The following is a 13,266-nucleotide window of genomic DNA, read 5'->3' as shown; positions in this document are numbered from 1 at the left end:
CAGGAAGGAGCTAGCCATCCATCTCAGGGTTCTCCACTGCCTTCGCCCATCACCATAGTACTCAAGCAGCTTCCATGTAAAACAGATTGGCAAGAGGGAGGCCCCTAGGGGACTTGATTGAGTCTCTGGCTCCTCTATCTTTGTGCGTTATAGAAACTGTACTGGGGGTAGAGGCTTGTTTCCGAAGAGGAGCTGTTGTTGCGTTATTACAGTTATGGCGGAAAAGCCGCCTCGTAATTTGTCTGCAAAGCAGGGAAAACCCTCTGCAAACTCTCCTGTCCATTTTCTTACTTGCCATACTTGGTATCGCCAACCAACAGTTCCGGAGCTCTGTACCATCGCGTCGCCACATAGTCAGTGTAAGCTTCACCAGGGGCTGCCAGGGTACGAGCGAATCCAAAATCACAGAGTTTTACAACTCCTGATTGGGAGACCAATATATTTTCCGGTTTAATGTCTCTGTGTATTATCTAACAAGAGAAGCAAAAAGTATAATTGAAGAACTTCCTATTTCTCTGTCATGAGAATTTACATTCCGTAGACTGACCCACGAAAAAAATCTAGTTCCATTGTATGTATGTAAAAACGAAGCTTTCACCTGCACAGAGGATATCTCAGCTGAGTCTTCAAGACGTTCATGTATACACAGTCAGTGCACAAAGCACGTGCCAAAACATGCATGTGCGCGCACAAACATCTATTTTGCATACAAATGATCATTTTGTGCATGGGAGTGTCTCCTTTGCACATGAAGTTACCTACCACAGATATTTTGCAGGCACAAATTATGTGCCTGATTTTGAAAATCTGGCCTTGACCATTTATTTGAAGAATAAAAGTTGTAAGTGTTGTGCCGAGACATCTCAGTGCTTTGGGTTTATCATGCCGCTGACAGTAAAGAATTTTTATGCACTAACACAATATCAATTTCCCAGATATACAAGAAAATGCTTCTTCACACAATGTGAGATTAAACGGAAGAGCTTGTTGTCACAGGAAGTTGAATCCAACAATTTAACAAGATTTTAAAAAGTTAATATTTAAAGAACCATCATGAATATCCAGAATCAAAATTAACAACAAAAAATTTTGAAGAGCTATTAAACCTCATACTTCAAGGCTTAAATAAATCTTTAACCACTGGAGACCAGGATGGACAGATTATCCCACATCTGCCTACTACAGAGTTCTTACATCTTCCTCTGAAACAGTTGGTGCTGGCCACCATCAGAGGGTTGGATGGACCCACAGGCTAGAGGGTTGGATGGACCTTGGGTCTGAGTCACTCTGGGAATTCCTATGAAATACTGGTTTCAGAGTCGTAGCCGCGTTAGTCTGTATCAGCAAAAAGAAAGAGGAGTACTTGTGGCACCTTAGAGACTAACCAATTTATTTGGGCATAAGCTTTCGTGGGTTAAAACTCACATCATCGTGGGTTTTAGCCCACAAAAGCGTATGCCCAAATAAATTTGTTAGTCTCTAAGGTGCCACAAGTACTCCTCGTTTTTTCTATGAAATACTGTCACTATTAACATTTGCATACTTTACATATTTCTTTCCAGTTGAAGCTTTACTTAAAATAAGTACTTAGCAGCTACTCATCCATTGAGTTTTTTTAAAATACAAAGTTAACCTCATCAATCTACTTACATTGTGACTGTGACAAAATCCTATTCCTTTTATAATCTGAAACAAATATTTCCGAACTCTACTGTAATCTAGTCCATGTGGAAACAGCTCAAGGTCGTCGAGAAGTGTATGATCCACAAATTCAAACACCAGATACCATCGTTTCTTCTTCTTACACACTTCCAGCAGGTTCACCAGATTTTCATGTCGAAGTTGCTGTTATAAAACAATAGATACTTTATGAGAACATATCAGCATTTACCAGCATAAAAGACCTAGAGCCCGAAAACTTAATTGCAATGCACGTGGTATCCCAAACACCCTCTCATCTTTGACATAAAGAAAAGGAGTACTTGTGGCACCTTAGAGACTAACAAATTTATTTGAGCATAAGCTTTCGTGAGCTACAGCTCACTTCATCGGATGCATCCGATGAAGTGAGCTGTAGCTCACGAAAGCTTATGCTCAAATAAACTGGTTAGTCTCTAAGGTGCCACAAGTACTCCTTTTCTTTATGTGAATACAGACTAACACGGCTGCTACTCTGAAACCTGTCATCTTTGACATGACACTCGTGCTGTTTTATGTTTAAAATTGGATCCTGAGGGTCTCATAAGAACGCCCATACTGGGTCAATCCAATGGTCCATGTAGGCCAATATCCTGTCTCTGACAGTGGCCAGTGCCAGATGCTTCTCCAGAGAAAATAACTTTAATTTCATAAGTCAAAGAGGCACATGTACACTTTTTACTGGAGTCAGAAAAAGCAAGTGAGTAAATACACATCCATATTTAGTTTACAATAGAAAGGCTGACACTGAGAAGCTCATTATTGTATTCATAAAGGGAATTTTCAAAGCCCACCTCCGCTCTTTGGTACATAGTTCACAGCAACTGGATTTAGATCTCTACAGTTCATGAGTCCTGCCCCTGTAAAGGTGACTGGTAGTAAGTTGGGCCTCAGTCTTGCAAAGACTTCAGTGAATGCGTAACATAAGCATGCACTTAAATTAAAAGGGATTATTTGCATGTGTAAAATTTAGTATGGGCTTAAGTATTTGGGTCAGGATATGACCCTAACAATACAATCCTGCACTGACCTGTCCACAGGAAGGATTTCTGCCCCTGCAGAGGCAAACCAGAACCCCAAGAGGTCCCCTAGCGTAGATGACAAGGGGGCTAGTTTTTACTCGAAAATTCAGTCACGGTAGATCACATCCTCAAGCCATTACAGTAAAAAAACATGCTGCCACACACGACTTTATGCTCAGGATAGACAGGGGCAGTCATAGTTAACCTTATCTCAGCTGGCCAGGAACAAACCTTACTCACAGTATTACCCACAAACAGTTAACACAATGTTAAACACAGCTTGTTCCTGTCATGTCCAACACTGTCTTGGTTAGCCCAGCTCCTCAAGGTCATGTTCTAACACAATCTAGGAAATACAAGCCCCAGCTGTTCACAGTCACCCATCCCTGCCAGTCCTACAGGAACAGAGTCTTTCAGGGATGCTCCTGCTGTATTCTAGCAGCTGTTAGAGGAGCCACTGAAGGCAAGTGCCCATATCTCAGGGAAGGGCCTACACGGTGAAAATTCTTCACCCTTTACTCTTCCCCACATCCTGCAACAGGTGAAGGAGAGGGTATGTGCTGCCAAAAATCATACAGTTCTTCTCTTCCATTCCTTTTCCTACTCCCCTCTCCACTCACAATTACAAAAATCTTGTCTATAATAATGTAACTTACAGAGCTGTGCCAATTCACCAGCATACTCATGTGCTTGTAAGTGTTAACTCCATACCTTACCCTTTGGCTGCATGTGTTTACAGACAGTAAACCCTCTGCAGCAAGGATACTCTCTTCTCTGTGACTTTACCGGGCCCGGAACAATGGGGCTCCTATCCTGACGGAGGTCATTGGGCATTCCCATAATGTAAATATTTACAACAAATAATAACAGTGCTGCAATACCTTTAAACTAAAATACAAATGGAGAGTTCAGACTTCAGCATTCTTCCCTAAAATTCTGTTAACAATTAAACAGGTTCCATTAAACTATGTCTCATCTGGCAGAGTCAGGTTAAAAAGTAACATACCAAAGAGACAGAGGCCCCATTGAGATATTGTTAAAAAATGATGGTTTAGAAAAAGAGTTAGTCAAAACCGCAAATGAAGCCACGGAGGTGTGTTTCCTACTCATTTTACCACCATAGTCTAACAAGAGCAAAGTCCAACTCTAGAGTGTTTTACATTTGTGTTATTAGCTTATCATCTGTAGAGGCAACAAAACAAAGCCCACACTGCTAAAAGAGAGTTGTTATCTGTGTTGCAGTTGCCAATATTTCTGAAAAGTAATCAAGAAATCACACAAGACATTTTCAAGGTGTTTTATTTGGAAGCTACCACATGAACTCCAAGCTCAAAACCCACAGTATCTAAGGCCTTGTCTACACACAAGTCATACCGCTTCAATTATACCAGCATACCTAAAGTGGTACAATCCCTCTAGTGCAGATGCTGTTACACCAGCATCAATGGGCTTAGGGCTTGTCTGCACTATAGTCCTGGCTGATATTGCTACACCGGCAGAGACCCCTAGCATAGACTCAGCGTAAACTGGCAGAAGTTCTTCTGCTGGCATATCTACAGCACGTGCCCCAACGACATTAGCTAAGCTGACACGAGCACTCTTCTGTTGGCATAGTTGTGTCTACACCGAGGGGTTTGCCAGCATAGCTGCGTCTGCTGGAGAGAGAGATTTTTTTTCCCCACACTCCTAGCCAGCATAGCTACGCCGACAAGACTTTGTAGTGCAGACGAGGCCTTAGGCTGGCACAGTTTAGTCCCATTGGGGAAGGGGAATAAGCTAGACCAGTATAATGCACCTTCATACCATCGTCACTGTGCCAAGACATGGGGTTGTACCAGTAGAACTGTATCAGTAAAAAACCACCATAGTGACACTAGGTACAAAACCTGTGAGGAGGCCAAGCCTAGCAGTCCATCTGAACAGCGCTACCCAGCAATCATGCAGAAAGTGAAGTCTGAAGTGTAATGCTTGACATTGTCACTTAGCAAAACAACAGTGGAAGTTGTATATGCAAGTGCAAGAGTGCAGGAACATATGCAAAATATCCTGTAATACTCCAGTCCTATTAGCTGTTCTGCTGGGAAACAACTTCTGGCTCTTTATGGGTTAAAGGGAAATGTACCAGATGGGCCTGGAAGGAGAAAATCATTTGAGGACTGCTGAGGTTGTACTGAAGTGAGGCTGGGCTGAAGGGATGGAAGGAGATTTAGAACCGTCTCATGACAATAGCCCACCCCGGAAGGTGCAGAAGGCCCACACAGCAGGGGGAATTCTCTCCGACTTTGGAACTGGGCACTTGGTACTTAGATGCCATGGTGACAAACCCTGGATTAGACAGACACAACAGGCATTGAATTCTAAAGCCCAGTCTACTAATAAAGAACTTGAACAACCAAGTAAAAGAACCCGATCAAATAAAGATGAAATGCTGGGAATTGCACTGTTCACTCTTTATTCACTATTTCACGTCACTTTAAATCTACTCATCAGTCTTGTAACTGGGCGAGCTGCTTTATTGAGTCAATAGGCTGTTAAACAGGACAGATTTGTTGTAACTTATGGAGAGGAATTTATTTATTAGGTCTGCCATACACAGCAAAATCAATCAATTCAGTTAAGCAGTATTTTACAGAAGAGGGAGTGGAATCAAGTCTATTACGCCTAGCCAAGTGCTGGGTTACTTTTAATAACAAACTGAACACATGTTCCCTAAGATCAGACGCCTGCTAATTGACTGCTGGATAAGTCCTATGGACTCTGGAAAACTGGGCCTAAAATTCCACATCATGGATGTGACAGGTTCGGTCACAGAGATCCCCTTGGGACTGTCACCTGATGTGCTGAAATTACCTCTGAGCCTGTTTTTCCTGCCAACTTGGGACTCCAGAACCCTGTCTTGTTGAGCCAGACACACTAGCCTGCTGCAGCACAGACGCTGGGTCTGAACCACGCCCCCAAAGCTGCAGGCTTTAACTGAAAACCACTCAGCAGGTTACCTGTCTCCAGCACCCAGCTCCCAATGGGATCCAAACCCCAAATAAATCCGTTTTATTCTGTATAAAGCTTATACAGGTTAAATTCATAAATTGTCCACCCTCTATAACACTGATAGCTGTGCATATCTCTCTGTTTGCTCCCCCAGGTATTAATCACTTACTCTGGGTATATTAATAAACAAAAGTGATTTTATTAAGTATAAAAAAGTAGGATTTAAGTGGTTTCAAGTAATAACAGACAGAACAAAGTAAGTCACCAAGCAAAACAAAACAAAACACACAAGTCTAAGCCTAATACAGTAAGAAACTGATTACAGGTAATATCTCACCCTCAGAGATGTTCCAATAAGCTTCTTTCACAGACTAGACGCCTTCCTAGTCTGGGCCCAATCCTTTGCCTTGGTACAGTCCTTGTTAGTTCCAGCGGAAATCTTAGGTGGTAAACAGGGGCTCTCTAATGGCTGAGCCCCCCCTTGTCCTGCTCCACCCCCTTTTATAGCTTTGGCCCAAGGCAGGAACCCTTTGTCTCTCTGGGTTCCCACCCCTCCTTCTAAATGGAAAAGCACCAGGTTTAAGATGGATTCCAGTATCGTGTGACATGGTCACATGTCACTATAAGACTTCATTGCCCACTGGCTGGTACACAGGAAGGCTTACAAGTAAACAGAGCCATTTACAAGCACCCTTAACGGCTTCCACTTAATATGTTTACATCTGTAATACAAGTTTATATTTTATTCTCCTAACTCCAGACATAGAAATCATACATGCAAACAAACAGGATGACCACACTCAGTAGATAAGCTTTGTAATGAGACCTTACAAGAGACCTTTTGCACAAAACATATTCCAGTTACAGCTTATTCACATTTATAAGTATGTTTTTATAAAGCATATGGAGTGCAATGTCACAATGGATATACAGGCTTCTGTCCTACTCAGCTGTGCCAATATTCTTGGCATTTTCAAAAACCAAGGCTTTTATAAAATCCACTCTGAAAGTGACTCATTCAATCAGCATAGTATTCCCAGAGTTGCCCAATAAGATATTATGTGTATGTTATCCCATCATCAGGTTTTCGTGGTACCAAAGAACAGGACATTGACAGCAGCTAAATGCACAGTGGGAGCTGCCAGGAGAAAGCTGGAGTTCAGGGCATATGAGTGGAGGGCAGCTGAAAAGTTGTGGGAGGTGGTTAGAGTTTCTCGTCCCCAGGAGGTGCAGAATATAGGTTTTGGGGAGGAGAGGCAGCTCAGGGGTCTCACCTCCTTGCAGGGAAGGGAGAAAGTGACTTTGTATCTGTGGAAAAGGGAGCATGAGCTTCCTTGCCACCCCAGACAACCATGACAGCAGCCAGGGACCCTAAAGGGCCACACCCCCAACAAAGATAGGTAAGCACATTAGCTGAGTGTTACTGTGAAAATGATCAGCAGTAAAACAGTTCATGTTCATATTTAAATTGTCATTATTAGGTTTCAGAGTCAACACCATTTGAAACAAAGAGGCACAATTCACACCTATCCTACTGTAAGGTCTGAGGCCTTTTTCTGCAGTAATCAGCAGCAGCTGCAGGAGGACAGCAGCAGCCATGAGCTAAGAAGCAGAGAGTCACAGCCTCACATTCCACCTAAATTGTCATATCGGGCAGTTAAGAAGGCGCTCCTGCCCTAACAGTACCCACCAGCATCAGAGAAAGAAACAGATCGTACGATGTTTAAAGTTTAAGATTGTTTGATAGCATTCTGTCCGGCAAGGAGTAACTTAACGTTTGTGATTCTGAAATCTACATTTTTTTTTAATTGTTTTGCCTTTATGGTCCCTACTTCTCTATTGTTTATCTGTACAGTTTCTGTCCGAGTCTTTGATTCTTGCATAACTAATTTTGCAAAGATTTAAATCAACTAAGATCTGATTGGTTAAAGAATTGTTTTGTAGTAGGCTAGGACTGGTGAAAAATACTGTCTTGTGGTATTTCAGTTTTAAATGACTAGTTAAGATTTTGCTAAGTAGGACCCAAATCTTAACTATATGGGGTCCAAAAGGAAGTTCTTTGGAACCGAAGTCCAGGACACAGCCCAAGATCAGAGCTGCCAGACCTCAACACCCTAGCGACCATACAGGCAGAAGCTGGAGCCCCAGACAAGCTAATCTCGACTAGCCATCAAGAAAAGTATGTCTGCCTTATTGGGAGTGGGGAGCATTGCATGCTTAGTGTGTGTATTCTGTTTTGGTAATTGTTAATAAATAGAGGTTAAGGATATTATTGTGTAAGGCTCTTTCACTGGTAAGAGGCCCCGCAACCAAACAGAAAATTACACCCTGAGCCCTAGGATCTGGGGACGGGTGGGGGGTGCCTAAATTAACCAGGTTACACCTTGAGCCCAGGGAAGGGTAAAGGTGGGGGGCCCTAGAGTGTGCAGGTAACACTGCAGCTATAGTTTCAGGCTATTTACAGATTCAAGCATGGGTTTACTCATTGCTTAGGACAGGAGTAAAAAGAAAAGGAGTCCTTTTCTTTTTGCGAATACAGACTAACACGGCTGTTACTCTGAAACCTGTCATTAGGACAGGAGTATTTGCTTCACAGCCATAAGAGCTGAAGAGCTCTTGTTTTTTAATTAAAGCTTAGATTCTGGAGAAAATTCCACAGCTGTTAAAGACACCAGACTCCATCCATGTGGAGCTTGCAGCCTATGAAACATAACAAGATTAACTCTCCTGACATTTATTTTCACTGACTGTCTACATATACTGGACCATGGCATATTAATAGTAAAATGCTCTTTGCCAAGCTCTCTTTCATCCAGGAACAAAAGTTAATTTCTAAGATACCCGGGAGCGGGGTATGCCCTGGGCTCGATACCACACAGCATCACTGCTAATGGACCAGATAAAACCCAGGGTCAAAATTGGATTGCCTCACAGTAGATTGGGGAACCAGAACTTTTCCCTAGTAGTTGTATCTTATGCTCAGCATCTAAGCTTTCATTTAACAAACTTTTAAAGGATAGTTGTGTCTTACGGTTGTGAAGATTACATTCATTTCATATTTTCAGGGTTAAGTGATGAAGCCATATCTGCCTGAATCTGCTGACAGCCTGAAACAAAAACTCTGCAGTAGGTGTAAATTGTACCCCTTCATTTAATAGGGGGAGTTGATGCAGAAGCCTAATGATGACACTGTTTCACTAGTGATCAAAATTGTACAAGACAGAGGAAAGGGCCCATTGTGGAAATCTGCACAACATAGTGTGAAGAGCATGTTAGTCTGGTGTTATGAATGGGTAGAGGACAAGGGAATACCAGGACTCCGTTTGTTCCCATCTGACCCAGGATAATACTCTATCCTATGCAATCTCCTGTACCTAGGTCTATCCTTGTAGAGTGCAAAGAAACTTTGGCTAGTACACAGAGCAATAGCCCACATTCTGAACTGGGCAGACTCTGTATTCTGCACTGGCTGCCAATCCCAAGTAACTAGGGGATTACATCGTCCCTTTTAATCCACACCACTGGGGCTAATCAAATTATTAGAGGCAAGGAAAGACTTCCATATCAAGAGAGATGGAAAAGACTGGGACTCTTCGTTCAGAAAGGAAATGAGTGGAAGGGGATGTGAAAAAAGTGTATAAATTATTGAATGACACAGAAAAGGTAAATCAGATGGTCCTGTTTACCCTCTTATAGTACAGAAGGCAGTAAATTGAACTGGAAAGTGACAAAATTTAAAATGGATAAAATATGGTTTTAATAAACCACAGTGTATAATTAGTCTATGCAACTCATGGCCACAAGCTAACAATAAGTCCAAGAGCTCAGTGGGATTCAAAAAGGATTGGAAATGTGTATGGATAACAGAATACCCAGTTGCATTAAACAGAACAAACAAATCTAAGGATTATAAAGCTGCTCAGTGCATGGCATAAGTCAACCACTAACTGATGGGGCTTGGAAAGAAATTTACCCCTCTGGGTAGATTATTCCACAATTATCCATGATGCAGATGTTCTTGCACCTTCCTACGAAACATCGCATACTGGCTATTGTTGGAGATAGGATCCCACACTAGGTAGATCGCTGCTCTGAACTGGTATGCCAACTCCGGTGGTTTTAGGTACAGCGTCACACACTTCTGACAGCAAGAGGGGTACAGGAGCGCAATAGAAGTCCCTTTTTTAATTTGTCACATGCAATGCTCCACTTCCAGCCATCTAACAATACTAATATGTTTCCAACTGGCAGGTGAAGAGAATATCTGCCAACAGAATGCCTTTAATTGCAGTCAAGGTGGAATCAAGTTTGCAGCTTCATTTGCATCTCATTTCCTTTTACCCTTCCCTCATGAATAGAGAGCATACAAACACATTCCTAACAAAGTCAGTGCCAGCCAACTAACTGAGAACAGCACCTAACCAAACAGAAAAGTAACTCCCCATTGATCTGAGCTAACTGCCAAATCAATCTACCATTGGTATTTTTAAAAATAACAGTAGCTAACCATACCTAAATTGTTCCACCTAGATTGCTGCTATATTCTAAATGTAAACATAAAATGACTTATGTCTAGGTTCCTTCCCCACTCCGAACTCTCGGGTACAGATGTGGAGACCTTCATGAAAGACCCCCTAAGCTTATTCTTACCAGCTTAAGTTAAAAACTTCGCCATGGTACAAACTTTGCCTTGTCCTTGAACCATATGCTGCCACCACCAAGCATTTTAAACAAAGAACAGGGAAAGAGCCCAGTTGGAGACGTCTTCCCCCAAAATATCCCCCCAAGCCCTACACCCCTTTTCCTGGGGAAGGCTTGCATTTCTGATCTGTTCCCGGCAAAAGCATCACACAGACAGACAAAACCCTCCAGATTTGAAAGTATCTTATCCCCTCATTGGTCATTTTGGGTCAGGTGCCAGCGAAGTTATCTTAGCTTCTTAACCCTTTGCAGGTGAAAGGATTTTGCCTCTGGCCAGGAAGGAGAAAGGTGGTTAGCCTTCCCTTTGTTTTTATGACACGCCCCCCAAATAACAGATAGGGTGAAAACACTGGCTGTGATTTCTTCCTGGAGCTCTAGGAGAAAACAGAGTTAATAAAAGACACATGCACCTCTAAATATACTACTAACTGTATAAAGACTAACAATATTTTCCACATCTCAAGGACAATTTTAACCAGTTGATTCTGGGAAACTTTCAAGGGAGAGTGCATCAGCCACTTTGTTAGAAGCTCCTGAGATGTGTTGGATGTCAAAATCAAAGTCTTGGAGAGCTAAACTCCACCAAATAAGCTTTTTGTTCTTTCCCGGGGCGGTATGAAGCCACTGTAGCGCAGCATGGTCGGTTTTCAGGTGAAAACGCCGTCCCCAAACGTATGGGCGTAGCTTTTCCAGAGCATAGACAATGGCATAACATTCCTTTTCACTGACTGACCAGTTGCTTTCCCTCTTAGACAGCTTCTTGCTGAGAAACACAACAGGATGGAACTCTTGATTCGGCCCTTCCTGCGTTAAGACTGCTCCCACACCACGCTCGGACGAATCTGTAGTTACTAGGAACGGTTTGTCAAAGTCTGGGGCCCTTAGCACTGGGTCAGACATGAGTGTCGCTTTAAGCTTGTTAAAGGCCTTCTGACACTCTTCAGTCCACTGAACGGCATTTGGCTGTTTCTTTTTGGTTAGGTCTGTCAGTGGGGCAGCGATCTGGCTGTATTGTGGTACAAATCGCCTGTAATATCTGGCCAAGCCTAAGAAGGATTGGACCTGTTTCTTTGATTTTGGGACAGGCCACTTTTGGATAGCATCCACTTTGGCCTGAAGGGGGTTGATAGTTCCTTGACCCACCTGGCGTCCAAGGTGGGTCACTCTATTTAGGCCTATTTGACACTTCTTAGCCTTAACAGTTAGTCCTGCCTCCCTTATGCACTCAAAGACTTTTTGTAGATGTTCCAGGTGTTCTGCCCAGGAATCTGAAAATATGGCCACATTGTCAAGGTAGGTGACTGCATATTCTCCTAATCCCGCTAGGAGACCATCTACAAGTCTTTGGAAGGTGGCGGGTGCATTCCACAGCCCGAAAGGGAGCACATTAAATTCATACAGCCCGACATGTGTGATGAAGGCTGACCTTTCCTTGGCGGATTCATCTAGCGGTACCTGCCAGTACCCCTTGGTTAAGTCCAAGTAGAGATGAACTGGGCCCGTCCCAGTTTCTCTAATAGTTCATCTGTACGTGGCATTGGATAGTTGTCTGGACGAGTTACAGCATTTAGCTTACGGTAGTCCATGCAAAAACTTATCTCCCCATCTGGTTTGGGAACTAGAGCCACTGGAGATGCCCATGCACTGCGAGAGAAGCGGATTACACCCATCTGTAACATATCCTGGATCTCCCGTTCTATAGCAGTTTTAGCTTGAGGAGACACCCAGTAAGGCTTTAATTGGGTGTGCATTACCTGTGTCAATGGAGTGGTATGCCCGTTCCGTCAGTCCTGGGGTGGCTGAGAACGTCGGTGCGTAGCTAGTGCACAGCTCCTTGAACTGCTGTCGCTGCATACGCCCAAGGGTCATGGAGCGATTCACCTCTTCCATGCCACCCGCACTTTTCCCTTCGTAGTAGACACCTTCAGACCACTCAGTGTCATCCCCTCCCTGGGCTGTAAACTGACAAACCTCTAACTCTCTGGAATAAAAGGGCTTTAGAGAATTAATATGGTACACCTTCGGCTTTCGGTTTGAGGTGGGAAATGCTATGAGATAATTAACAGCTCCCAGGCGCTCCTGGACCGTGAATGGCCCTTCCCATGATGCTTCCGTTTTATGGGCCTGGAGCGCCTTTAATACCATGACCTGGTCCCCTACTTTAAAGGAACGCTCTCTGGCAGGTTTATCATAACAGGCTTTTTGCTCTTTTTGAGCATCCTGTAGGTTTTCTTTAGCAAGAGCTAAAGAGGTTCGGAGGGTGTTTTGTAGGTTGGTTACAAAGTCCAGAATGTTAGCTCCTGGAGAAGGTGTAAACCCCTCCCATTGCTGCTTTACCAGCTGTAATGGCCCCTTAACCTTGCGGCCATATACAAGTTCAAATGGTGAAAACCCTAAACTGGGATGGGGTACAGCTCTGTAGGCAAAGAGCAACTGCTTTAACACTAGGTCCCAATCATTGGAGTGCTTATTTACGAATTTACGTATTGAAGTGTTCTCCAACTGGCTTTTATTCTTTTACGTAGAGACATCAGCCACACTATTAGAGGCTCGTTCACCTGCACATCTACCAATGTGATATATGCCATCATGTGCCAGCAATGCCCCTCTGCCATGTACATTGGCCAAACCGGACAGTCTCTACGTAAAAGAATAAATGGACACAAATCAGACGTCAAGAATTATAACATTCAAAAACCAGTTGGAGAACACTTCAATCTCTCTGGTCACTCGATTACAGACCTAAAAGTAGCAATACGTCAACAAAAAGAACTTCAAAAACAGACTCCAACGAGACACTGCTGAATTGGAATTAATTTGCAAACTGGACACCATTACATTTGGCTTGAATAAAGAC

General features: G+C 43.1%; 1 protein-coding gene across 1 annotated transcript in view; it reads right to left on the bottom strand.

The window, feature by feature from the left end:
• CDKL2 (cyclin dependent kinase like 2) overlaps positions 1-13,266 on the bottom strand; it is a 36,773-nt gene that overhangs the window by 19,850 nt on the left and 3,657 nt on the right. Inside the window, exons 4-5 of the mRNA XM_074950392.1 lie at positions 1,651-1,845; positions 292-470 (exon numbers count right to left, since the gene is read on the bottom strand). Coding sequence (XP_074806493.1) covers positions 292-470; positions 1,651-1,845 — 374 coding nt within the window. The remainder of the gene's footprint in view (positions 1-291; positions 471-1,650; positions 1,846-13,266) is intronic.

Source organism: Natator depressus, chromosome 4 (assembly GCF_965152275.1).
Source record: "Natator depressus isolate rNatDep1 chromosome 4, rNatDep2.hap1, whole genome shotgun sequence".
Lineage (NCBI taxonomy): Eukaryota > Metazoa > Chordata > Testudines > Cheloniidae > Natator > Natator depressus.
The sequence above is the reverse complement of the archived record's forward strand: the minus strand, read 5'-3'. Positions and strand labels throughout refer to the sequence as shown.